General features: G+C 40.5%; 1 protein-coding gene across 1 annotated transcript in view; it reads right to left on the reverse strand.

Moving 5' to 3' along the window:
* The window catches only part of SMARCAD1 (SWI/SNF-related, matrix-associated actin-dependent regulator of chromatin, subfamily a, containing DEAD/H box 1), a 41,117-nt gene extending 35,560 nt beyond the window's left edge, over nt 1-5,557 (reverse strand). Inside the window, exons 1-2 of the mRNA XM_038134927.1 lie at nt 5,430-5,557; nt 4,986-5,200 (exon numbers count right to left, since the gene is read on the reverse strand). Coding sequence (XP_037990855.1) covers nt 4,986-5,187 — 202 coding nt within the window. The 5' untranslated portion in view covers nt 5,188-5,200; nt 5,430-5,557. The remainder of the gene's footprint in view (nt 1-4,985; nt 5,201-5,429) is intronic.
* Nucleotides 5,558-24,872: the final 19,315 nt, after the last annotated feature.

The following is a 24,872-nucleotide window of genomic DNA, read 5'->3' on the forward strand; positions in this document are numbered from 1 at the left end:
GAAAACTGATTACGTTTTTAGATGAATACAGGAGAGGAGCAAAAGAGACCTCTGGGAGCATTATGAAGTTGGGTTGTCAGGGCAAAGGCTATCACAATAGGATAGAAATACAAAACCCATTAAAAACGTGATTCAGTATCAGAACAGGTCTGTAAGAAACATGAGAATTTCACATCTATACTGAATTAACAGAATGGATCAAGGCAGTTTTCACGGATCTTTGCCTTGTAGATTAGACTAAATTTCAAACAAATTCCCCTTCTAAGCAGCGTGACATGGAAATGACAGGTACTCATGACAACTTTGCTAAGAGGCACCTTTACTGAATTTAAAGGAAAAACACAAGGAAATTTTACAGAAATATGTCAGTCTAAAAAGCAGTTTTATTCTTTACAGTATAACCTCAGACAAGATTTAAACAAAGAGTATTTACTGTTTCACTTAGTGATTTCTCATTTTATTTTAATTTTATTTAGCAATTACTGTCCAGTCTTCATGACAGCTCCTAACTCCCATACTTACAAAATGCTGAGTTACCTGGTGGGAAAAAAAAAAGCATTCTCCCTCTCAAAAAAAAGCCCAGTCTCCTGCCCTTCCTCAATCTATTCCATTGAGCAGAGTCCCCTGCTAAGTGGGGGAACCAGAAACACACATGTAATAATGAGTCCTCATATTTAGAGCAAACTGTAACCTTGTCGAGTAGTAATAATTAAAGTTATTGCCACAATATGTAATTGTTGGAGGCAGAATTTTCTGATTACAGGCAATTCAAAAGAACTATTAAGGAATGCCTGCAATCCTAAGACCAGTTTTTGACTATGAGGCCAGAAATAGGAACACTTCTAAGTATCCCTATATCCCAAAACCAATTTTGCTACCATGAAAAGATAATACACTGCCCTGTAATTCTAAACACAGCCTCCTACACAAATCATACACCATACTCTGAGAAAGCCAGTCTTTCTCCCAAGTGAAAACAAAGGTAAAACCAAAGCAAAAACTGAGGCAATACTCGTTGTCCTTGCCACATTTACTAACATTGTCCAACAAGCATTGTCAAATAGGAAGTAACTTCCACCTAGTTTTGGAAAGCAGCATCGAGCACATGCTGCTCAAGTCTACAAGGTAATAAGTATTCCCTTTTCAAAGGAAAGTCTTTTCCATTGGCTAAAATAATCCTAAATGTCAGTATTACTCTAAGGTACTTCTTAAAGCAGCCCTTTTTAAATGATGATTACTTCAACACATCTTCTCATGAACTCTTAGAAAACTTCACTTGATACTGCAGAAATACTCAAAGTAGAATTACACTCTATGAAGTGAGACATAAGGAAAAGACAGGACTTCCTCAGATCCCAGAGAAAATGACACAGGAGCAAAAAAGAGCAGTCCCAGTGAAAGTGAGCTCTGAGCATTATAATCTCAAAGTGTAGTAACTTAGGATACATATTCAAACAGTACAGAAAGGATATCAACAAAATCAGCCATCAATAATGGGGTTATGTATTGTAGTTTAATTTATTTTACAACTTTTATTTCAGTTCTTTTTGGAAGCTTATTAAGCATGCTTTTTGAGACCTGAACACAAGGCTCATTTTGAAATTCATGTTGGTAATTATTCTGATTTGTGCAGTTCTGGTACAGTTCTGCTCCATTTCTACAACTGTGTAGAATAATCTCATTATCTTAGTACACTGAGATATTTACATAATTAAAAACATTTAAATGAAAATTAAGATGCTTGTTTCCTTAACAGATTAAGAGATTCAGAAAATATTACTATTCACTAAATATAATACTAATTTGCATGAAGAACTGCAGTAAGCCATTCCAGTGTATTTTTCCCAACTCTTTTTAGAGATATCTACCATGTATAATCTGGTAACTGTCCCCAGAGTTGGTTTCTATCCCTCAGTAAATGTAGTCCAGAATTACTCCCTCTACAACCTGGCTGCAAAGTCACTGCAGGTCCGTGTAATTTGGAATACAGACAAGTATACAAAGATGACCAATTCCTGCGGCCATCACACCACAAATTGCTTGTTAAAGCATAAGGGATGCATGTTCAACACAAAGGAACAAGAAGCATGACCTACGGACATAAATGGGGTACAGAACCAACTACCAATATTAGTTTGTTCTGGGAAAACAAAACTAAAGAAAATAGCTAAAAAGGTAAAGGTAGTTCATGACACAACAGACAACATCTGACTATACTTTTTGAAGATAGATGACATTTAGACAATACTATACTTAGTTAGATGTGTATTTCAGGCACCTAATAAAACAGAAACCTGAAGAAATCTCTCAGAAATTATACTATTTCTGCTAAGGATAAAGATTATTAAATTATTTTTAAATGCACACAGTGGTTGCACTACAACAAAGCTGTTAGCAAAAAAAACCAAACCCCAAGTTGTTAGTGATTTAATAGCATTTCTGTTTGTGTAAGTGAAATAAAGATCACTCTCCTCTTCTTTACCCAGTTTCTTGTACCAGTATTTTGTCAATCACTTTGTCTTCAGAAGAAATCTGAGTAATTGTTGTCCTCACATGATTCACTGAGCATTAGGGCAAGTTATTTTTGGTGAACCTGGTGTAAACTGCTTCTCATAAAGAACAAATCCATAGCCTGACTTGTTGGTGCAGCCAGCAACAGAGAGTACACAGTGCCATAAACTCAGCTTTGGGCCTTTCCATGACCATTCAGCAATAACAACACCACCAACAACAAAAAGCTGTTTTATTTGACCCAAACCAAGAAAAATTCTGTCTTCCTGACACTAATTAGGAAACAAGGCGGACAGGCATCTGCTAATCAAATCTAGTCTTCTCTATTACATTTAAGCGCCTCATATCATGCAGACAAAATCTAAGTGGTTTATTTTTCGTTAAGTTCTGTAGATAATGTGATTTCATTTCTTAAAAGGTTATTAATTCTTTAAAGAGGTTACATAACATTGGTGTGCAAATAAGTGGGAGAAATAAGTCACTAAACCCCTTGATCTTCTTTAAACATGCAATATCTGTGAAAGATGAAGCATTATGTATATGCAGAGCACTACTAATTACATCTCAATTTTAAATGTTAATTAGTGCCCCAGTTCTACACCAGCATCTGTGTCCATGGATGCTTACTTCAGTTGGACACCTGTTGTAGTTCTGCCTGCTCTTGCACCCTACCCAGTTAGCTAGCATCATCTCCCACTAGTTTTCCTCACAAGTACTTAGCCTTCCATTACATGTCTTTTAGGCTGGCCTGCACCTTTCTTTTTATTACCTTGTGTCTAAACTACTGCCTCTAAACTGCTATTGCATCCCTTCTCCACAGTCCTACTCCTGCAGAATTTAAGTCAAGGGAAACCAGCATTTTGAAAAGCAAGCACTGACATTTGTTGGCAAATGCTACATGCTTACACTGACGAAGTCCACAGGCAGATTAAAAGAAGAAGTATAATACTAAAATAAATCCCCAAAACACCAAGCCATAGAACAAGCAGCACCATCCATTACTGCAGAATTACATTCACAGTTCAAGAAGGGCCCCTGCACTCAGTCACTCCTCCACAGCACAAGACAATGATTTACCACAAACAGGAAGGGAACACCTGTTCCAAAGTGCACGTCTTCAGAGTGCCCATTGTGCCATACAAGCATTACAAAGACACATCAGCAGAAACCAGAATTAAGAGCTGCTCGCTTCTTCTGTAGAGTTCTCCGTCACCAAAACATTCTCTGCAAGTAGACAGGTTACTCAGTTCCAGACTGGCAACTTACATGTTTTATGTATTTTAACGTAGAACACTGCTTAATATTCACTAATGTAAACACAAGAGCACTCCAACCAACTGACAACAGTCAACCTGCACTAAACCAAAATTCAGGGAAGAGTAAATATCCCCCTCCTGTTAATTCTGACTTTGCTCAGTTTTAAAAGAAGAACTCCTGCTTGTGCATGAATGGTTCCCTGTTATCACACAGGTAAGGTATTGTGAAAAACTGCCTCGCACCAAGACAAAGTCATGTGCAAAAAATGTAGTTAAACAACATCAAGAGACATTGTTTTTTCATTTTTTGAATAAATGCATAGTCAAAGTCTGTCTGATCTCTCCCATAACACCTGTAATTAGACAACAATACCACAAGTTATATGGCATGTCTGAGAAGTACCAAATAATCAGCAGCAGATACTGTCTGTTTCTCAAATCCCTCAGTAACAGGAAAAACACACTGGTGAATGGGATTACACAGCCATCAGCAATTTCAGTCATTAGTATTAACCAACAAATCCAAACAGGAACAACACATCCCTACTGTCTCAGCCAAAGGAAAGTAGCACCATGACACAATCAAGTTTTTGACACTTCCATGAAAACCCCAACCTTCTGCCCTAAAATAGGACGAACACTACAACAAAACCATTAACACAGTCAGCCTCTGAGAATCAGTACCAGGTCTCTCAGCTCTTTACAAAACCAGACCCAAGCGAAAAGAAACGGTTCCCTTTCTTTTCAATTCCATCTGTGATGCTCCACGATGCATTAGACAAGGACTCTACTCAGAAAATTAAGTCTACAGTGTTGCATCTATCAGACAATTAAAAATAAATGCCATTTCTTCCTTGAAAACCCTGAAATGTTAGTATAAAATAAGTACCAGTAAATACAGTTTACAAATAGGAAAACATAACATGCTTTCAACATTTAATTTGAAACTTACTTAATCAATTGAAAAAAACAAGTTATTTCATAAGGTTAACGACTTGCCTGTAAATGCACATGTTCAATTAGAGCATACACTGCTACAAACGCGGATACTTTTGTGGAAATTGTTGTGAAGTGTTTGCACAGAAAAACACATTTGTAAAACAAGTGAAGGGGGCAAAACCCAAAATGACAAAAAAACAAAACAAAAGACAACTAGTTTATTTCTAGAAATTAAGGACTTACACTGCCCTTAAGCTGCATGCAAAACACCTGACTCACCGGTTATCTCTGTCACGTCCGAAGCGGGAGTGTGTGGCCTCTTGTTGTCATCCGTGCCTTCCTCCTCATCCCCTGCAGCAGCACGGACCGCGGCAGCAGCGCCAGGTGCCTCGGCGCAGGCCGCCGGCGGGGACGGCGACACCTGCTCCGCGCCCTTCCCCTTCCTCTCGAAGCGAAACCGGTCCAAATTGTAGAGGCTCATATTCTTAACCTTTCTGTGGGAAAAGCCAGGAAGGGGTGAGAGCCGGCAGGGCCGGTCTGATACAGACAGGAAAACGCAGGCAAAGGGGCCGGCCGGCTCTCCCACAGGAGCGCTGTCAGGCAGCTGGAAGGCTCCTGCCTGCCCACCCACCCTCTCTCCCTCTTCCCCACGCTCCCCCGGCCTCCCTGCTCACCTCACGGCGGCTGGCGCTCGGCGGGCGGGGCGGCGGGCCGCACACGCACCTGTGGCGCAGCGGGCGGCAGCGGCGGTGGCCGGCAGGGCCGGGCCGGCCCCGGGGCAGCAGCGCGGGCGGGATGAGGCCCGGGCGGCGCGAGCACGGCGCGCTCCCCTCAGCAGCGGGGCGCGGGGCTGCCGGCGCGCGGCGATGACGTCACGGCACCCCCCCCCGCCAATCGCCGGGCCGGGCCGCGCGGGCGCGTGCGCCTTTCCCCCTGCAGGGCGGCGGGAGGCGCTGTCCTGAGGGCAGGGAGGGACGGCGGGGTGGGAGCGGACTGCGTGCGCTTGTGCGGGCTCTGGGGCTCCCCGTGCTGCTACCGCGACCGAGCGGGTCTGCGGGTTCCAGCTGCAGGCACCCCACGAGTGACGTTTGTGATCCCAAATCATCGCGTGTTCACACCCCGCCCCACAGTTCCAAGTTGAAAAGTTTCGGCGGAGAGCCGCGGAAAGACCATCATAGGAGATTTGGAACCCTGAAATACGGGTCACACGATCGAGGAATAGTTGGGTCCTTAAAGACTCCTAGTTCCAAGCCCGTGCCAGAGGCAGGGACACTTTCCACTAGACCAGGCTGAAAAACCCATCCAACCTGGCCTTGAACTCTTCCAGGGATGGGGCATTCATGACTCCTCTGGGCAACCTGCTACAGCACCTCACCAGGGTCCCTGTAACTCATCTCTTCTAAATGTCTAATTTGAGCCTACTCCCTTTAAGTTTGAAGCTATTCTCCCTTGCCCTGTCCACTTGAACGTTCTCGTAAAAAAATCTCTCTCCATCTTTCTTGTAGGCTCCCTTCAGGTACTGGAAGGCCACAAGGTCTCCCCTAAGCCTTCTTCTCCACACCAAACACTCCCAACTCTCTCAGCCTTCCCTCATAGGAGAGGTGCTTCATCCCTCTGATCATCTTGGTGGCACCTGATCCCTGTCCATGTCCTTCCTGTGCTGGGACCCCAGAGCCGATGCAGCCCTGCAGGTGAGGTCTCACCAGAGCAGAATCCCCTCCTTCCCCTGCAGCCCACACTGCTTTGGATGCACCCAGGACATGTTTGGCTTTCTGGGCTTGTGAGTGGTCATTGCCAGATCACATCCAGCCTCTCACCCAGCAGCACCCCTGAGTCCTTCTCTGCAGGGCTGCTCTCAATCTGTCCATCCCCCATACTGAATTGATACTGGGAGTTGCCCTGACCCAGGTGCAGCACCTTGCACTTGGCCTTGTCAAACGTCATAGAGCCACTTCTTGAGCTTGTCCAAGTCCCTCTGGATGGTACTGTAGCAGCACATGTTGCAGTTGAGATGGCCACGATACAGAGTATAGAAGGCTTCAACCCCTACAGAGTAACACCAAACCACTGCAGAAGGCTGCAAGCATCTGCCCTTCTTGTTCTTTAGCCCGGCCTGTTATACCCCTCATGTCCACGCATTGCACCTGTGTGCCCTCTGTTCCCTTTGGTGGTTGGTCAGTGCCCCTGGGCACTCCATGGCTCATTGCTGTTCACCTGCCTTTCACAGCTGTAGCCCATTGGGGATGAGGCTCGGCCCCACTCCCAATTACCACAAACCGTGTACCTACATGGTACCCCATCCTTCAGGTGTGGATTTAGGGCAGTTTTCAGCTTGACATGTTTCCAGCATTGTGTTCCTTTAACAAAATAGGTGGGAAAACCTCCTTTTGCTGTCGTGGGTCAGGACATGCTGCCTTGCTGGTTTTCAGTGGATGTGTGGTCACAGAGCACGTGCAGCTGGGTGTGCAAAGGCACCTGAGATTACCTGGTATTGCACAGAGAACCTTGCCAGGGCTGAAATGGTGACCTTAAATGTCAAAGAGGTACTGAAACTACCTTTACCCCTTTAACATACCAGCCAGCCATGAAATAAAGTGCTTCAAAGCCTGGCAGAAATGAATAAGCATTATACTGGTGAGCCAGGTGCAGCAGCTAATAAAGACATTCTGGAGAGATTAGGCTGGCTAACAGAAAACTAGAAAAAGAAGCCACTTACCCATCCATTGTGCCAACTCTGTAGTTCTGGGCTCACAGGATGTTCCTTCACCCTTAAAGTTATTTGACTTTTAAATTGCAGTAGTCAAACACCTGAGAAGCAAAAGGATTTGGAGGAAATCAAGCTTCAGTGACGATGTCGCCTTCACATCAAATATTAATCTACAATTTGGATAATAGATGAGTTTAAATTTGTTGGAAACTGCCTTCTGCTAATCCCAAGTACAAATAATTGGCAGTGTAAATGGAGCAGAAGAGTGATTTCGCCCCCAGAGGTGGATGCTAAGACACAGGTGGATTTGCAGACTGGCTGGTGTCTGAACAGTGCAGTTCAGAGATCATCTGAGGTTATCCCCTGAGGTTATCCTCTGAGGAGGACTAAATTGTGCTGGAGAAGGAGTGCCTGGGCTAGACTCACTGTTGACATATAAAAAGGCAAGAGATCAAGGGCTTTCATGCACAGAGCAGGTCAGTGTGAACATGGAAGAGAGTTTTGCCTGTCAGCACAAGCTCAGACTCCTACCAGCTTGAAATTCCAGCCACTTAAAAGGCAAGTTACCCCAAAAACGGGAATAAAGAAGCTTGTAGGTAATCAGAAATAAAGCTAGGTGTGGGTTCGAGGAGGAAAAAAGCATGGTCCATGAGGACACTTTTACTTTAGCTCAGAGAATTTGGCTCTTTCTTAGTGACCATGGCAAAGCTCATGAGCTTCTCTGCAAAGCATTAGTACTGCTGTTAGCACCTCTGATGTGCTTGCCTCATACTGATTTATTGCAACACATTGCTCATCTAAAGGTTAAGGACTCTGACCCCTTTTTCCATGAGGAAAGGATGACAAACTGTGCATGTGATAGATGTCAAGTCACTTTGTTTGACTGACTTAGAGCACACAGCCAAACAATGCTGTTAAATATGCAGAGACAAATGGGCTGCGAGGCTGCAAAGCTGAATGAGTAATGTTGGAAAAGTTGAGAAAAGAAAGATGAAACTGGGGAAAGTAAGTGTAAAGGGGAGCATACACTCAGGTCAGTCTGTGTTTGTGACTCAACAAGGCAGTCAGGAACATTAGTCTTGGGGAAAACGTGATAAGAAAAAACCCTAAATTCTAGAACTTGGGAGAAAAAGCAAGTTCAAGATAAGAAAACAGTGAAAATTAAGGGGATTAAATAGAACACTCCAGAACACGCCAGTTTTAAAAGCATTTCGTTTACAGGAATTAACATGAACCTAGAAAATGCTGCAGCAGATTACTTCAGTTTTTACAGTGCTTTGAACTTGGAAAGACTGGGTAATTGGTAGGTATGAATATTGTTAACAAGCTATTGTGAATTCCTGGCAAGCAAGGCAGGCAAAACGTCTTTTTTGAGGTGCTAATGACACTGGTTAGACAGCTCAGCTCGTGCTTACTGGAGAACTGACAGATTGCTGTCTGCTATTGTTTTGAAGGCTGATTTGTGAGATTATTTTTTTTTAAGAATGGCAGCAGAAATTTGAAAAGAATCTATTTATATACAGATTTGCTTTACATGCAATATTAGAGCTGTTACATTTGACTTGTTTTTACTTAAGACTCAGTTTTGTTGCTATGCCAGTGATAGAGGAGTGTACCAGATGGTATGTAGGCCTTCAGAGGACTTTATGAAGGTTTATGGATCAGTAAAATGTAATAATGGCCTGAACACTGAAAGAAACAAAAGAAAACAAAAATATCAGTTTAAAATTACTCATTTTGAAATTGATGCAAATTGAATTTGCATTGTTCTTAGTAGAAGGAAATTCAGTTTTAGGAGTTTGATAATAGGAGTTAAAACCTGATGAGATACAAAGCGTCACATTCTGTATTACATTTTACAAGTTGGCAAGGCAGTAAAATTGTTGTTCACTAGTAAATAATCAGCCAAGGCAAAATGTGTCTACAGCCATTCCCTACAAGTCTCTCGTTTCAACTATTATTCCTTAGATTCATGCCCTTTTGGTGCCCTATCACTTGATCCACTTTGTATTAAGGGAAGGTCTACCTCAGCTACCTCATGAGAACCCACTGAAGTTGTACTGTGGTGTAAAATCAACAGGGTCTGTGACAGGTAAAGCCTTACAGCACTTCTGTCGGGGCTTGCTCCAAAATATTGTAGAGGATTGCTGGAAAGTGCTTCTGCTTTGTTATCAACTGTGAGCCACAAGACCAGTTGTCTAATACCAGTTGGTTTGTACCTGATTCTAAATAATAATTTTAAAAAAAAAGAACAAAAATTTTAAAATCGATTAAAATGTTAAAACTAATTGAGCTGCCACCAAAAAAAGCAACTAGAGTTGTATGTAGCACATGATGTTGCTGTAGTAACATCACCATACCTAAATAATGAATATCCGAACTATTTTGTTGTGATGGCAGAGTAAGGCCTCAGGTGGGAACTGTCTCTCTTAGCCAAGGCTTTTTCATTTTTACTGTCCATTGCATAGACAGGGTTTTTTTGTACTCAGCAAACAATAAAAAAGAACACTCTTTGAGAAAGAATAAGATAATAAGACTGGTTTTGTTGTACGACAGGTTTTATATTGGTATTACTTTGTATAAGTAACATTTTTTTGTGTGTACGAAGATACTTGAAAACTGTCTGTTGTGGTTCATGTTTTCTAGAAACATGAACCATTCTACTACTCTACTACCATTCTACTTTTTTCTCACCTGAGGTTGTTTGAAGTAATTTATATCTAGTACTGTTATTTCAATATGGAGCTTATGATATATTTATATATATGTGTGTGTGTGTGTGTGTGCATATATGTGTATATATATGTATATATGTGTGTGTATGTATATATATGTGTGTGTATATATATAGTTTTACTTGTTAAAAAGTAAACACATTTTAGTGTTATATATATGTGTGTGTGTATATATACATATAGTTTTACTTTTTAAAGAGTAAACACATTTTAGTTTATTTTTCTCTATTTCTCTGAAGTAGTTAGTTGCTGGTTTTTGAGTTTATATGTATTTGATGAAGAAACAAGAGAGAGAAAAACTTGAGTGTAGAATTTCAGACATTGTTCTTGCTACCCATTTCATTCATTTGGGCAAATCCTCTCTCAGAAATCAAGCTAACCATAATCAAAGGTCTGGCTAGCTCTCAAAAGGCTGTGACTTATCAGAAACCATGCATCCATGATACTTCTGCTGAGTTGTTTTTTTTTCTTTAACTTTCAGATGAATATTACTTACAAGCACCCACTGAATTGTGGATGAATCTGCCTAAGGCTGGAACACCAGTTTCATTGGGACAATCGTGGAGCTTCCCATTTCATTCTGCTCCCACAGCACATCACCCATGCAAAGTTCACCACAGGACTGCAGGCTGTCTTTAGATCCTTTAATCCATTCATGATAACACATGGATCATCATTTGCTGCCCAATTTGCTCAACACCCCTGATTTCATGGACACCATCTGCTCAACACCCCTGATTTAATAGCATCCTACATATCCTGAGCACTTTGAATCTGTATTGAGTAGAAAATTATTCTAGAAAGGAAAGCAGTAGCTGCTATTTATTTAATACTTAATGAGTTAAAAACGCTTGAAAAAATGCAGCTTCATTAGAACCAGTTTTGCCTGACATGCTGAATATATGACCTTTGGAACTAAAAGAAGTGTCAGAACTGTGTGAACAGGCATCATCATCAAGGGTTTTGGTTTGTCATCTGCAGCTGACACCTCCCATATTGTTTGCAAATCACAGACAAATCACTTTTTTGCTTGAAGGAACCATTTTGAGAGAAGCATAACCTCAAAAGTGCAGGCCAAAAGGTATTTTAGTTCTCCTGAATCAATTGAAACAAATACATTTCCAGTGTGTGCTTCCATGCTTACTTTTTGGCTTAATTCTGTCAGGCTACACTGCTGTAACTCTTCTATATTGTTGCATTTTTGACATCGCATAGTACCGAAACTGAGAGAGTAAAAATGAACAGAAAACTCAAGTTCTTTGGCCTAGCATTCATATAACTGTCCCCATAATCCACCAAAACAATGTCATGGGGCTTGCATAAATAAATACACAGGAGGAAATACATATTTGCCCCAAACATTTTTACAGGGTTTTGTTTGGTTGATTGTTTTTGGTTTTTTTTTTTTTCAAATTGTATTTATAAAACCTGATCCAGCTGTTTTTCCCCAGCTACTTTTGAAAGAGAGAAGGGCTGAACTGGACTTCTGAAAGAGTATCTTTCAAGAACAGAATTTGGCCTTAAGCAAATAAAGTTTGTTCGCTAGCATGTTATTAGTGCATAAGCAGTAGCAAAGTTTTGTCATATTCTGAATCTCAAAGGAGCTGGAGCAAGGCATATACATACATTTCATTACATACATTTATGTGTTATTTTATACCACTTTCTGTTTAATTCATGCTTTTAAATTATAATCCCTCATTTTACTGCAAATAGAGTGCTAAAAGAATCCTTGCCTGCACTGGTTAAAAAAATCATCTGATCCTAAAAATGCATAGAGCAGTTTTTTTTTTTAAGAGGAAAAACTCAAATCCTCCTTTGAGCTGCTTTTATACTTTCTTTGGATTTCTTTATAAACTAATATAATTTGTTACTTCAAATTTTGATATTTAAAAGCTGGAGTAATGTTTTTTGTAAATGAACAAAGAAAAAGATTAAGTACAGGTACACTTCCACTCCTAGGATCAGAGTTCCTTCCTTCATGTCTGTTTCTGTAATCCGAATAAGTACACTTTGTTTAATTTTATTTTTCATTCAAGGAAAAGAAGCCTCATTCCTAAAAATATATCTTAATATTAGAGAAATATTTTTAACTTCTCATTTCCAAACTTGAAAATCTCATTAAGAAGCTATCTTTAAAGCTTTGGAACTTAGGAAGGTCACATAGGTAAACTGGGATTTACATGATGTTTTTTTAACTGCTCTTTAATTCAATGCTGTCATATTATTGTAAACTTTGCAAGAAAGGATAACTGTTACTATGCTCTATTTAACTATTTGCATACAGTAAAAACTTCACACATTTGGGGAAAGGATGACAATTTCCTGTCCTATCTCTGTAGTGAGATTTTATATTTACTCTAAAATGAAAGATAATTTTCAGGGCTGTGACACAACCAAGCTTAAAACACTTTTAATGAGAGAACTATTATGCCAATAAAATGCCAAGAAGCTATAATCACTTAATGCACACCCACATCCCCGCCCCCCACACACCTAGGGAGCAACAGCCAGCATGGATCTGTGAAAATGTGCAATGTCAAAATGGTTTTGAAGCAGAGCAGGAAGGCTCATGAATACAGAGAAAACAGCAAATTTTATCTATGTTGACTTCAGTAAGGCTTTTGGCAGTGTGTCATTATGACAGATCCATGACTTGGGGTATCCTGTGGCATTCCCATTAGCCATAGAAACACAATCCAGATCAAACTCCAGAACTGATTAACGGCCCAGTAGTGAATGGTACTCAAGTACAGAAGAATTTATCTTATGGGGGCATGTTCCTGTGGCTCCTGTCCAGTTCTTGTATTTACAATCCAGATCACAGGATGCAAACTGCAGATGACTGCAAACTGAGACGGGACTTTAAGCATGCTGGAAGTCCTGCACTGAAATTAAGATTAGAATTGAAAGTGATCTTGCAAATTAAAGAAATTGTTAGAAAATAATTACGTGTTACTCAGCAAGAAAAAAATCACTGTTCCATACAGGATCAAAAAGGAAACTTTACATAAAGAGTGGCACAAATACAGATAAAACAGATGAGGAAAAAAATAGCCTACATAGCCATTCTTCTGGAGAAGCAGAACTGGGAGTGATAATAGGTCACACAACTATGGAAAATGAAAATGCCGTGTTTGGTTGTACTAAAACTGTACATCCCCTAAGACTGCTGTTTTCTTTGAGCAGGACTGTTATGCCCAGTGCACAGTAAGACAAGAGCCTTGTGTCCAGTTTGGGACACAGTTTGGGATGTACGGCTTGTTTTATTGTGGCTGAATCGGAGATAGTTCAGAAACAACCTCTATTTAGTCTCATTTCTTGACACCATGGCCTTTAAAGAAAAGTTTAATAAATGGGACGTGCTGAATATAAAGCAGAGAATACCAAGGGGACATGTCTGCAAGTGCACACAGAAACACTGCAAGAGGTAGACAAACATCTGTCCCCTATTTTCATGAGAAACAGAACATGTAGAGATGGCATTGTGCTTAAGAAATTCTTTCAAACCATAGACATAATTAAACACTGGAGTATAGCATCTGGTGAAATTGTAAATTCATCATCATTAGAAACTTTCAAGAACCAGTTAGGCAAACATCTGTCAAGGCTGACATAGTTATAGTTGATCCTGCCTTCAGGCAGAGAAAGAACTGGATGATCTCCTGCTGCCTCTTCCAACTACATTTAAAAAATCATTATTTCTCTCTCTGTTTACTTAGTGTGCTTTTCCCAGCTCCCTAACCTGTTTTCTTGCACCCAAGAACAACTTGGGACAACTCAGAAAGTCATGCAGACCTCATGGAAGCTTTCCTTAGTTAACCCTTTAAATTAATTTTTACCGTATGAGACAGAAATATCACATGAACAAGCCCGTGCAGTTGATTTTAACACATTACAGTTTTCTTTGGTTAACATGTACATATGTCAAATGACAAAAAACAGTGTTTGAGTCTATTTACAATATTGGTTGTAATGAGACTGTCAGGGATGCAATAACCCCCCAAATTCCCAACTCCTTATTTTAAGGTAAGAACAAAAAGAGGGAAGAGGCAAATGCTGAATGAAGGACTGGATCTCAAGCTGTGATGAACCAACCTACAGGTTCTAGAGATAGATGCTGCTGCCTCTAGCTACGTGCTGCTTCTGCCCTTCTGTAGCTCAGGGACAAAAGGCAAGACAGGCCATGGCTGTACAGACAGACTTCCCAGCCTCTGGCAGTGACTGCAGCTGTTGCTGAGCTCAGGGATCCACTGGTCTGCCAAGGGCTGGGGCTGGCAGGGGGTCTCTTATCCCTGCTGCCAACCACACTTTTTGTTGAACATCAAAAAGACAGACAGACAACCATGGCCAGCATGGAAATGGGCAACTTTCCTTCTCCTCCTGCAATCCCAGCAAAGCCAAGAGCAGAACAGAGATCACCCAGGCAATGCATCTCTGGCCTCATAGGTGAGGAAATCCAGCTAAGAAGCAGTGCATAAAGCAGTTATCAACCAATGAAATGACCCCATATAAATGCTACGTCGTCCCTGGTTTGTTCCCATACAACACGTTTTTAAATGGTCCCTTATTTCACTGTGAGAGCCAGCACAAGAGCTTGGCATCACACAAAATTAATCTCTTGAGTTTTTTTCAATTTCTAACTGTTTATATTTGCTTCTTTTTGAAGGGCAGGGCAAGGGGAATGATTAATAAGGGTTCCTGAAGACTTGCTTCACGTTTTTAGGCATTGTTGACATTTTCAATTAAAACAGAATAAACCTTTTGGGATGGAAACAAATGTACCTCTTAATTGGCATGGCACATTAAGCACAAATAAACACAATATATATTGCCTGCACAGCATCAGCTATTTACTAAGTATTCCCTAGCAAGTACTGTGGTGCCTTATTTTCTAACTTTCTGGTGTGTTGACAGCCCAGTTTTCAAATTCTCGTGAAGTTGTTAACATTTTTACCACTTCTGCCTGAGCTTTACAAACAAATGATTTTAAACTACTTTCTCTCCTTTAAAAAGACCAAGAATAATAGAATACATATTCTTAGGCTTCTCTCTTTTCTGGGATTATTTGGTTAAACAATCTAATTTTGACATAATTTTTTACCAGAGCAAGGCAGCTCCATTATCTGCCTGTCACAAGTTCAATTACTGCTCCACTGATGTCTTGAGTACCACTCTGAAGAATTCTCTCGCCTCTTCTATCATTAGCAAAGAATTGTGTGCTAAATAATTGCCCACTGCCGATTTTCATTTTGGGCAGAAATCTCCATGTCAGGCTCGTAAGGAGCGAGAACAGTAACAGGGATATTGCTGGTTTAGGAACCAAAGCAAGCTCATTCTCCTGGCCACCAGGGGGAGAGAGCTGCCACCGACATTTACAAAGTGCTCAAAATAGACTTTAAAGATTCAGCTTTTTTTGCTTACTAAGGCTTTTTCAGAGATTTAGGTCTATCAGTCTTACTGAAATATTTATGAGGAAACGATTAATTTTAAGGTTTTTTTTTTCTAAAATACTGTGAACACCATAATGTAATACAATTTTAATTAACAAATGTAAAATAGTTGCTATATGGATCGTGTTCTCTCCTTAGGTTAATGTTGCATGCTGCCTCATTTTAAAGCTAATCCTATCATTTCTAATAGGGCTGATTGCGTGGTAAGACACAACTCGGCAGAAGTACAGAAAAATACTGCCCTGAGTGAAAGGAGCAAATCTATTCAAAGCAGGGTGACACAGGGTGACACATACTCACCCCTTGGCCTAGTATAAACTCTGAATAAGAACAGAAAAGTGAAGAAAAAGAAAGGTAATGCATTTAAATGTTGACAGGGTACTCAAGGAGAGTAATGTGCATTCAAATTACCTTTGGAATGTAAGGAAAGAAGTTTAGGGGGGCTGCATGTTGCTGGAACAACTAATAAAAATATATTTAAGATTAAATGATAATGCAAGTCCTTCATGTAGCTGCTTTTATGGATATTGTATCTTGCATCTCTCCTTCTGAGCAGGTGTTTAGCATGAGTCCCTCACATATCTTCTAATATTGTTTTTTTCACACGTTTACATTCATTGTGGAGGAAAAACCCACAGAAAATAGGATTTATATCAAAAAGCAAGTTCCATGAAGGAGCTGTGCATAATAGAGCTCGACTTGTTAAGTGGCAGCTGACCACATTTAAGAGAAGCTGTGATTTTTTAACCACAATTAGGACAAAAGCTGACTACAACTTGCGGTCAGGCACACGAACTTAGGGTCAGGACGAGTTTTTGGATGGTGTATAGGTAGCCTTCAGCTCTACTAACCAAAAAAAGGCAGAAGTGATGCAACAGCTAGTGTCCACTAGATGCCAGGCTTCCTTTGCGGAGCAGAGCATTGGCTCCAGCTTTCCGCACGCTTTATCCCCACGGCCTCCGAGGTCCCCTTCCCTCCCGTGCTGTGCGGAAGCTTTAGTGTTTAGCACCAAATCCTGATCCCGTTCAGGCTGCCTCCGGTTTTACCACTGTTATCCCTCACAAATTTTCAAGAGAGACAAAAGGCTTCCCAGAAGGACTAAAAAAAGGAGCTGTCACTAAGAAGAATTGGGTGTTTTCTGAGTCCCTCCTTTTTGCACAAGCAGAAAGCTCCCAGTGAAGAGAATGGGATGAGTTCTGTGATTGACATACTCAATCTGCAAACAAACCTAGCTGAACAGTGGCAAGGAAGAATGCCAGCTGCCTCCTGTGCTCCTGCTGCCATCATCAACAGGTAGGTGTCCTCCAGCCTCTGGCTGTCATCAAATGGGCCAGGCAGCAGCTCAAAATATTGACTTAAAACTACATTGGGGCAATATTTGTTTTCTGATTATCTTGCTTCTGTAGTTGAGGTAAACTTCCAGAGTGTAAGCATCCCTCTGTATGGGGGGAGAGGGGGATGGTGGGCCAGTAGCTCCCCATTGGTACCGTACCTGGGGCAGGGCACGCTCCATCACTCATGATGGACCAGCCAGAGCAGCAGCAGGACTGCACACTCCTCCAGGAGGTCAACAGCTGTTGGCAGTGGTGCCCCCACATGCTGGCACAAATCCAGGCTTTTCTGTTGGGATTTGGGTTACCTCTAAAAAAAATGGCAGCGCTATTGGAAGCCCCACTGGTTCCAGTTTCTGAAGACACCAAAGTTGTGTGGTGCTTGTGGTCATACTAAATGGAATGGTCTTAGTAAATTCTAATTCATCTTTAGAATCACAGAGACATTTAGGTTGGAAAAGACTTCTAAGACTGTTGAGTCCAACCATTAACCCAGCAATGCCATACCCACCACTATGCCCACAGGTGCTACATCTACATGGCTTTTAAATAGCCCCAAGGATGGTGACTCCAACACTTTCTATTATATAGGTAGCCTATTCCTATTCTTTACAGCTCTTTCTGTGGGGTTTTTTTCCTAATATCCTATCTAAACCTCCCCTGGTACAACTTGAGGCCATTTCCTCTCGTTCTATTGCTTGTTACTTGGGACAAGAGATCAAGCCCCACCTGGCTCCAGCCTCCTCTCAGGCAGTTGTAGAGAGTAATGAGGTCTCCCCTGAGCCTCCTTTTCTCCAGGCTGAACACCCCCAGCTCCCTTAGCCCCTCCTCACAGGACTTGTGCTCCAGACCCTTCCCCATTTCCATTGCCCTTCTCTGGACACGCTCCAGCCCTTTCTTGTAGTGAGTGGCCCAGAATGGAACACAGGACTTGAGGTGCAGCCTCAGCAGTGCTGAGTACAGGGGGCTGATTCCTTCTCTAGTCCTGCTGACCACACAGTTGCTGATATCTTAGTTCAGATCAGTAGTCTGCTGTGAGTGGGCACTTTAGTTTTAAAGAATTGATTGCAGGAGAGAAAACCTAATTTAAGTAAGACCTCAGGCAAGTTAGACAGTACATTAGTTAAGTTACCTATTGTTAACTTAGAATATGTACTACTCAAAAATGACTAGCTATATTATTCAGAAATCCCTTTCTTGAATCCAAAATATGATAGTGGATATGAAATCTGTCTGGAAAGCGTAACAGACCAATTAATTTTTAAAAATCACACTGGAAATTATAATAAATGCATAGCATACTGGCCTCTGTGCAACTAACAGAGTTTCATAAAAATAAAAACAAAAAAGAGAAATTTTTGTTTCATTCATTAAAATCAACTTTGGCAAACAGACTGGTTTATAAGCATTCAGTATTTTGTATTCATGTTTATTCTCTCTGCTCTCAGATTTTGTCTCTGTGGGCCCTGTGTAGCAGAATCTGCAGTAAGCATCCTGTCAGATTTTGTCTCTGTAGGCCTGTGTAGCAGAATCTGCAGTAAGCATCCTGTGCAGCTCCTACAGACCCCAAGCAGAGACCCGGGGGTTTGAGAAAACCATGGAGTGAAGCAGCTCTCTGCTCACCTACCAGCTCCTCTCGATAATCCTGCCCTACTCTACTTGCTGGAAACAATTAGGGGAGTAGAATAGGGCACTCTGCCACCTTGCCTGTCATCAGCTTCCCCGTTGAGATCAAGTTGCATAAATGTTAATGGTCCTGCCCTTCTCGTGCTCAGCACGGTCGCATCCCTGAACTCCCCAAAACTTCAGGTTTCAGTCAGAATAATCAATGTATGTGGAAAGATCGCGGTGGTGTTAAACTTTGTGAGCACCATGAGCTGGAGATTTATTTTAGAACTCAGTTTTCCTTGTAAGCATAAAGAAAAAATGATGAAAAGGGCTGCTAGCATCACATACAGAAGAAAATGTTATTCCCTACCCACGTTAGAGGAACCAGCCATTTTGCACTGGGCAGATCCTCGCAGATAGAGACATTTCTTTATTCATGTAACTCAGTGAGTGGTAAATGAGGCATGCTCACAGAAGTTATTTGGGATGGAAATGAGTCTAATTAGTCTATCCAACTTAGGAATAGCACTGTGAAGCAAGTCCAGGGAAGCTGGGAGTTTAGCAATAGAAACAGCAGTGGAGAAACAGAGTTATGTGCTTTCCACAGTTAAGCAGAATATTTATTTGAGGTTTCATCGGACAGAATAAACAGTAGATAAGGGGACAGTTCAAGCAGGCAAACATTTCTAAGAAACTGCCTTAAAAACATCCTTATTTTAATTGCATTGTCTGTAAGTAGCCTCTTACACATTCCTGCCTTAGTTTTCGACTTCATAATTTGTTGTACAGTAAACAGTAAAAAGCTGCTCAGTTACTTCAGAGCTTTCTCAATGTGGCAGATGTATTCCAAACTTAAGTTATACCAATAAAAATCGGTGTCTTTTGAGGTTAGCAAGGGCATAACAGCAATTTTTAAAATAAGCTGCTAGAATATGTACATGTATTTTATGTACTGACAAATCTTTTAATCGGAGAGAATCACATCTAGCAATGAATCACATTCTTGGAGTGAATAATTCAGCCCTTGACGCCAACCTCTGAGGGAGAATATTGTGGTCATGGTGTCTGAACAGTGTGGTAGCTATGGCTACCTATATAATTCTTAGCAATGGAAAAAAAAGTGACAATGACATTAAATTTAATCAGGTTCCCCTTTTCTGTGGTTCCCACTGGGATGAGCCACTAGTGTCTTGCCTTAAATATTCAAAGCCTTCAAAGTTTGCATGTGTTCATATACTGGGACAATATCCTGCTAATACAGAACAATGGATCTGTCATGTATTTCTCCTGTGGGTAGCCATAAGTCTGAATTTAGTTAGTATAGGGTATTATGATTGCTGCTTCTTTAGTGATTGTCTTTACATTAGTCTTCACTTAGAAGGAAGAGCAGTAATGAAATGTAGCAAAAATACAATGAACTTGGCTATTTTGGTTTGGAAATATGGAGCAAAGGACTGTGTCTTCTTAAAAAGATCCAGCTTTATTTCCAGTCACACTTCATCTGATATGAATGAGCTGGTACTACATATCACATGGCTGAATACATTTGGGAAACATGACCTAACATATATTTAGCAAAGAGAGCTTAGAATCAAGCTAGAGTAGCTAAATGCACAAATTCTTTGAATTCTCATTTCGCAAAATTCACTAATTCTTTTTGTGTTTTGTTGGCAAAGCTGTGAAAATGTGACTTTTATTAATTAACATTTACTAGTGCAAGAACTTTCCTTAATCTGCAGTAAAAGCCAGTAGTGAAAAAGTTGAAACTGACTTAATATTTTTGAGTATTGATTTGAAGCAGATATTTTAAAACACAGTCCTTGAAAAGCATTTGCTTCTTTAAATTTTTAATCGGGAAAGCAAAAGTAAAGAAGGGTATTTTTTGCTGTTAATTTGAAGTTAAAAGCTTCACAGCAGGTAAATGTGCTACAGGAAAAGCTGGTGCCTGTACAGTTAAGCACATTTGACAGAAAATCTTTCCCTCGATTTATATTTCTTTGAAGAGTCCCTGTGATGAGAAAATTACTAGATCTGTGATGATTTAATATTTTCTCTTACTTTTTTTGTAGCTTAATAGTGCTTATCTTTGTTTGTCCTGCATAGTAAACCAAAGCCTACTGTTAATACTTTCTCAGAGCATCAGAGCCATGAATTTGAAAACATCCTTAGTAAGGTGTGCCTTCTCTCACACAAATGCCCATAAAGGAATACCGGTGAGTGAACATATTTCACAATTTCCACATGCAAACCAAAAAAAAAACCAAAAAAACCCTTGATGGGTTTGAAGAGGTGACTTCCTCTGCATGCCACATTCTTACAAGCTCTATCTCATTAAATGATTGGAGTGGAAACTAAAAAAATGTCTCTCTCTCCTATGATACAGTACATCATAAAGGAAACAGGATGTCAGCCACCTTTATTTATTTTTCTAGGTTGTTATAGAGTCATATATGCTACTCATGATCCTGCTGCCTGAATGCTTCTCATAATTACAATTTGCTCATGTAAAAGAAAAATAAAATAATCTCTCTTGCCCTTTCTTTGCTTTGTTCAGGACAGAGCAAGCACCCAGCTTTATGTTATTTAGTTTAGGTAATTTAACATTAAAGAGTTAGAAGTCTATTAAGCATGCAGCAAGGACTACGTACTTTTAGTTTTACATCATAAAATCCATTCTGTATAGGGGGGAAAAATCCAAAAAGCTTGTTTGAGCCAGTGTAGTCCTCATCCCAGCTAAAGAATCAAGCACCATGATTTGATCCAGGCCATCAGTATCATCAGCCTCAGTCCCTGAAGCTGCAGCACACCAGCTACAATCTAACAGTAGAACTGGACATTTAATTTTAGTTGAAAAAACGGCATCTCTTCAGGCACAGCCTGTCACTATAGGATCACAGAAATTCTTGACCAAACAGTAGCAAGAGGAGGACTGCCCATGTTTCTGAGATACACTTGCTTTCTCCACTTGGAGATTTTCTCCAGGTGGGATGCAGGGACTCTGGCCCTTTGTCTAGGTCTTTACAGGCTGCCCCACTTGCTCTGAATGCAAATTTCACACCAGAGGCTTTTACACATGCACAGGCTGATGACACAGCGTGTGTGCAGCAGTTCCAGTTCTTCCCCAATTTAATACACACATGAAGGTCGGACATCTCGGGCTGTCCATGGATGTGTGCTGCAAAGCACATACTTCCATCCAGGATGAAGAGAGGAATGAATTCAGCTTGCATGAATTCTCTGTTCCTCTTTGCTCATCACCCAGATACTCTTGGTGATTGCCCAGCCCTGTGTACAGATTTTGTGTTGAGATTCAACTACATTTTAATCCTGTGTTTGGTCCTGTTGTATGAACACTGTTTCAGACTCTGATGTATGTTCTAAAACATCTATAGGACAGCAATCCAGTTTTATTTTTCTGTGTACTTATGATTTTCCTTCAACTTCCCCTCACCAAAACCAACTTATCCCTCTCACTGCTGCTTCAAAAGCTTTGCTTTACAGGTTGTATGATAATGCCAGAAAAAAAGGCTTCGGAGAATAATCACCCCAAGCCTGCTGACACCAGAAAGTGACGTCTGCTCTAATTAAGGCCTAATAATGAGCTACATGTTAAGATATGAAACAATACAAAGCAAGTGATGAAAACCAAGTTTTACCCCTTGCTGTGTCAGACTGTTAACTGTACAGTCAAGTGGAAGAAATGACACCTCCTTTGGCAAATTAACTTTTATATCTCCAAAACAGAGACAACCAAATTTAATCTACTTAAAGGAGCGCCAGATCTTTCTCTTAAGCACAGCTGTAGCAAAAATCTGACTAGTAGGTAGCACATTAAACAGGTCATCAAATAAAGGGCTGAGCTAGTCAATTTTAAATTGTTATGCCCCCAAAACTGGCCACAAGCTTCCAACCTCTGTTCTGCACCAGGATTTCACTGAGAGCTTGGGAGGTGTAGGGGAGTCAGCTCAGTTTTCTGATCTGACTGAGACCTGGGAAAAAAAGAGTAATTTCGTGTTTAATCTCAGTGCAAGCAAATATTGTGTTTTCCTTCATCTGTGTTTTTTATGAACACTTGGAAATATAACAGCTAGTCAGTATTCCTTAAAAAAATATTTCTATTAGCATTTTCCCTTGGAATAGGTAAAGGGTCAGTTCAAAAAAAAATATTATTAACAAAACATTTCTTTACCCAACCATGTAGCAAATCTACAAACTAGATCTGCTAACTCCTGGTCTGTATGTTCTTACATGAACCCAAATGATAAAAAGTTGTTTCCCCACAAAAATACAGGAACTGCTTTGGGAGCAGATATCACAGATGTTAAGAACAAGAGTCTTCCAAGGAAGTGATGACAACAGGAAGGTTCACCAACAGCCAGCAAGGTCTGAGCACCACCTCTCACACTACAGGGATGCTAAGAGGAAATAGCGTAATCATGAGAATGTTTCATCAGAAAAACACTATTCTCTCTTGGCTGGACAGATCATGTCACTCAAGGCCAAAGCACCACTCTTACCTGCCTGATGATCACTTATTGACACCCACCCAACTATATATCTGAGAATAAATTTGTCATAAAAACTTTTTTCCCTGCAGTAATATCTACTAAAGATAATATGCACTGATAGGCTTAGTTGTCATTTTAAATTGAAGGATGTACCACCAAGACCAGGCAAACAGCCAACCATAAAAAGAACAAAATTTCTGTAAGTGAGAGCAGAAAACCAGGTTGTGACAAAACGTTGTGCTCAACACAGTGACAAAAATTCAAATATTGGCATTTCAGTTTGAATTTTGTCTGAGAGTCCTACAGCAATTAATAATAGGAAGCCAAAAAGCTACCATAATCAGATTTTTCTAAAAATTAGTAGTGGACCAAGAGAGAAATGTCAGGAAATTTTTATTCTTCCCCTCCTCTTGAAAGCCAAGTTAGGGTCTTAGCATTAATGCAAAAATTATCCCAGAGTTCAACTTCCTTTGTGCATGTAGGGAAACAATGATGCTGCCATCCTGCCTCTTCTTTCTGGTTCCTACTGCAGTTAGATCCTACTGCAGGGCTCTATATATGTATTTCCCAAGTAAATACAAACTTTAAGGGATGTTTAAAGAATACAGCTTGTGAAAATGTTTAAACTACTTTATAAGTATGGAAAGTGGGACTCATTCTGCTATAGCATGATACCTAAACTTAGGTTTGATGCACATTCTATTTCCTGTGATTACAAGAAATAGTGCACATGGTTCACTCATCTTCAGTTGACTCTTAGAATTGCTTCACTGATTGTTCTATTATCACAACTTTTAACTTCAAAGTCTTGTGTGTGTCTGAGACTGAAATGAACATCAGTGTACATATATTTAAGCTCTAGAATCTGTGCATGTCTGCATAAGTGTTCAGTCCCAGGATATTCACTCCCTGCATTATCACAAGAGAGGCACAAAGCACTTTAGATAGAATACCATAAGTACTGAAACTGGCAAATGTGAGCCCCCAAGAGGTAAAACAGATGCTGTACCCACAGTGACCACTTCCAAAGGACTGTAACAGAATTTGAAATAGTCATATCATCAATAAAGCCATTTGAACTAGAAAGAAGACTGACCATCTCAAGATTTGGTGGAAGAGCTGTATCACTAAATAACATTTCCAATGGATGATAAAAAGCCCCAGACAAACAGGAAGAGCCTTTTGAATCAAAAGAGGTAACAAGAGCCAAGGGACTGCCGCTGTGCCACAGGATAAAGGTGTGTTATGTATAATACAAATTTCAGATTATGTGGTTAATGGGCCACAAATTAAAACTTTTTTTTTTGCTTCAAATGCTAGTTCCTTCAAACCTATTGCAAAAAACATGCACGTACCCATGCCCCAGCTATCTTACTGTATTTTAGATGCAAACTCTATAATTAAATTTTATCTGGATATGATTAAAGTAGCAGTTGGCCAAAATGAAAAGCTTTTCCTTCAACTTTCTGCATTGACCGTAGGGAAACCACCTGCTTCCCTTTCTGGGGTAACTAAAGGTACTAGTTAGGTACTAACTAAAAAAGATGCTGTTACAAAGTGAGGCCATGTGGGCTTAATGAAGGTGTGGCTTTTTATTGCTCCATTTTCTGGATCCCTGTGATAGCTCTCCTGGGGGAAGCAATATAATAAAAAGGGTAAGCTGATACGGTGCTTTGGAGTAACAATCTTCTTAATTGCTTTACTCATCTCTTGCATGGGCTCGCCTCAGGGGAGCACGCCCTGTTGTCAAACAGCAGCTTCTGTAGCACAGGTATTAAACACTGATTCCAAAGGGCACCAGCTTGTGTGTGCCCAGCAGAGCCC

The sequence above is a fragment of the Motacilla alba genome, chromosome 4 (genome assembly GCF_015832195.1).
Source record: "Motacilla alba alba isolate MOTALB_02 chromosome 4, Motacilla_alba_V1.0_pri, whole genome shotgun sequence".
In the NCBI taxonomy this organism is placed as follows: Eukaryota; Metazoa; Chordata; class Aves; order Passeriformes; family Motacillidae; genus Motacilla; species Motacilla alba.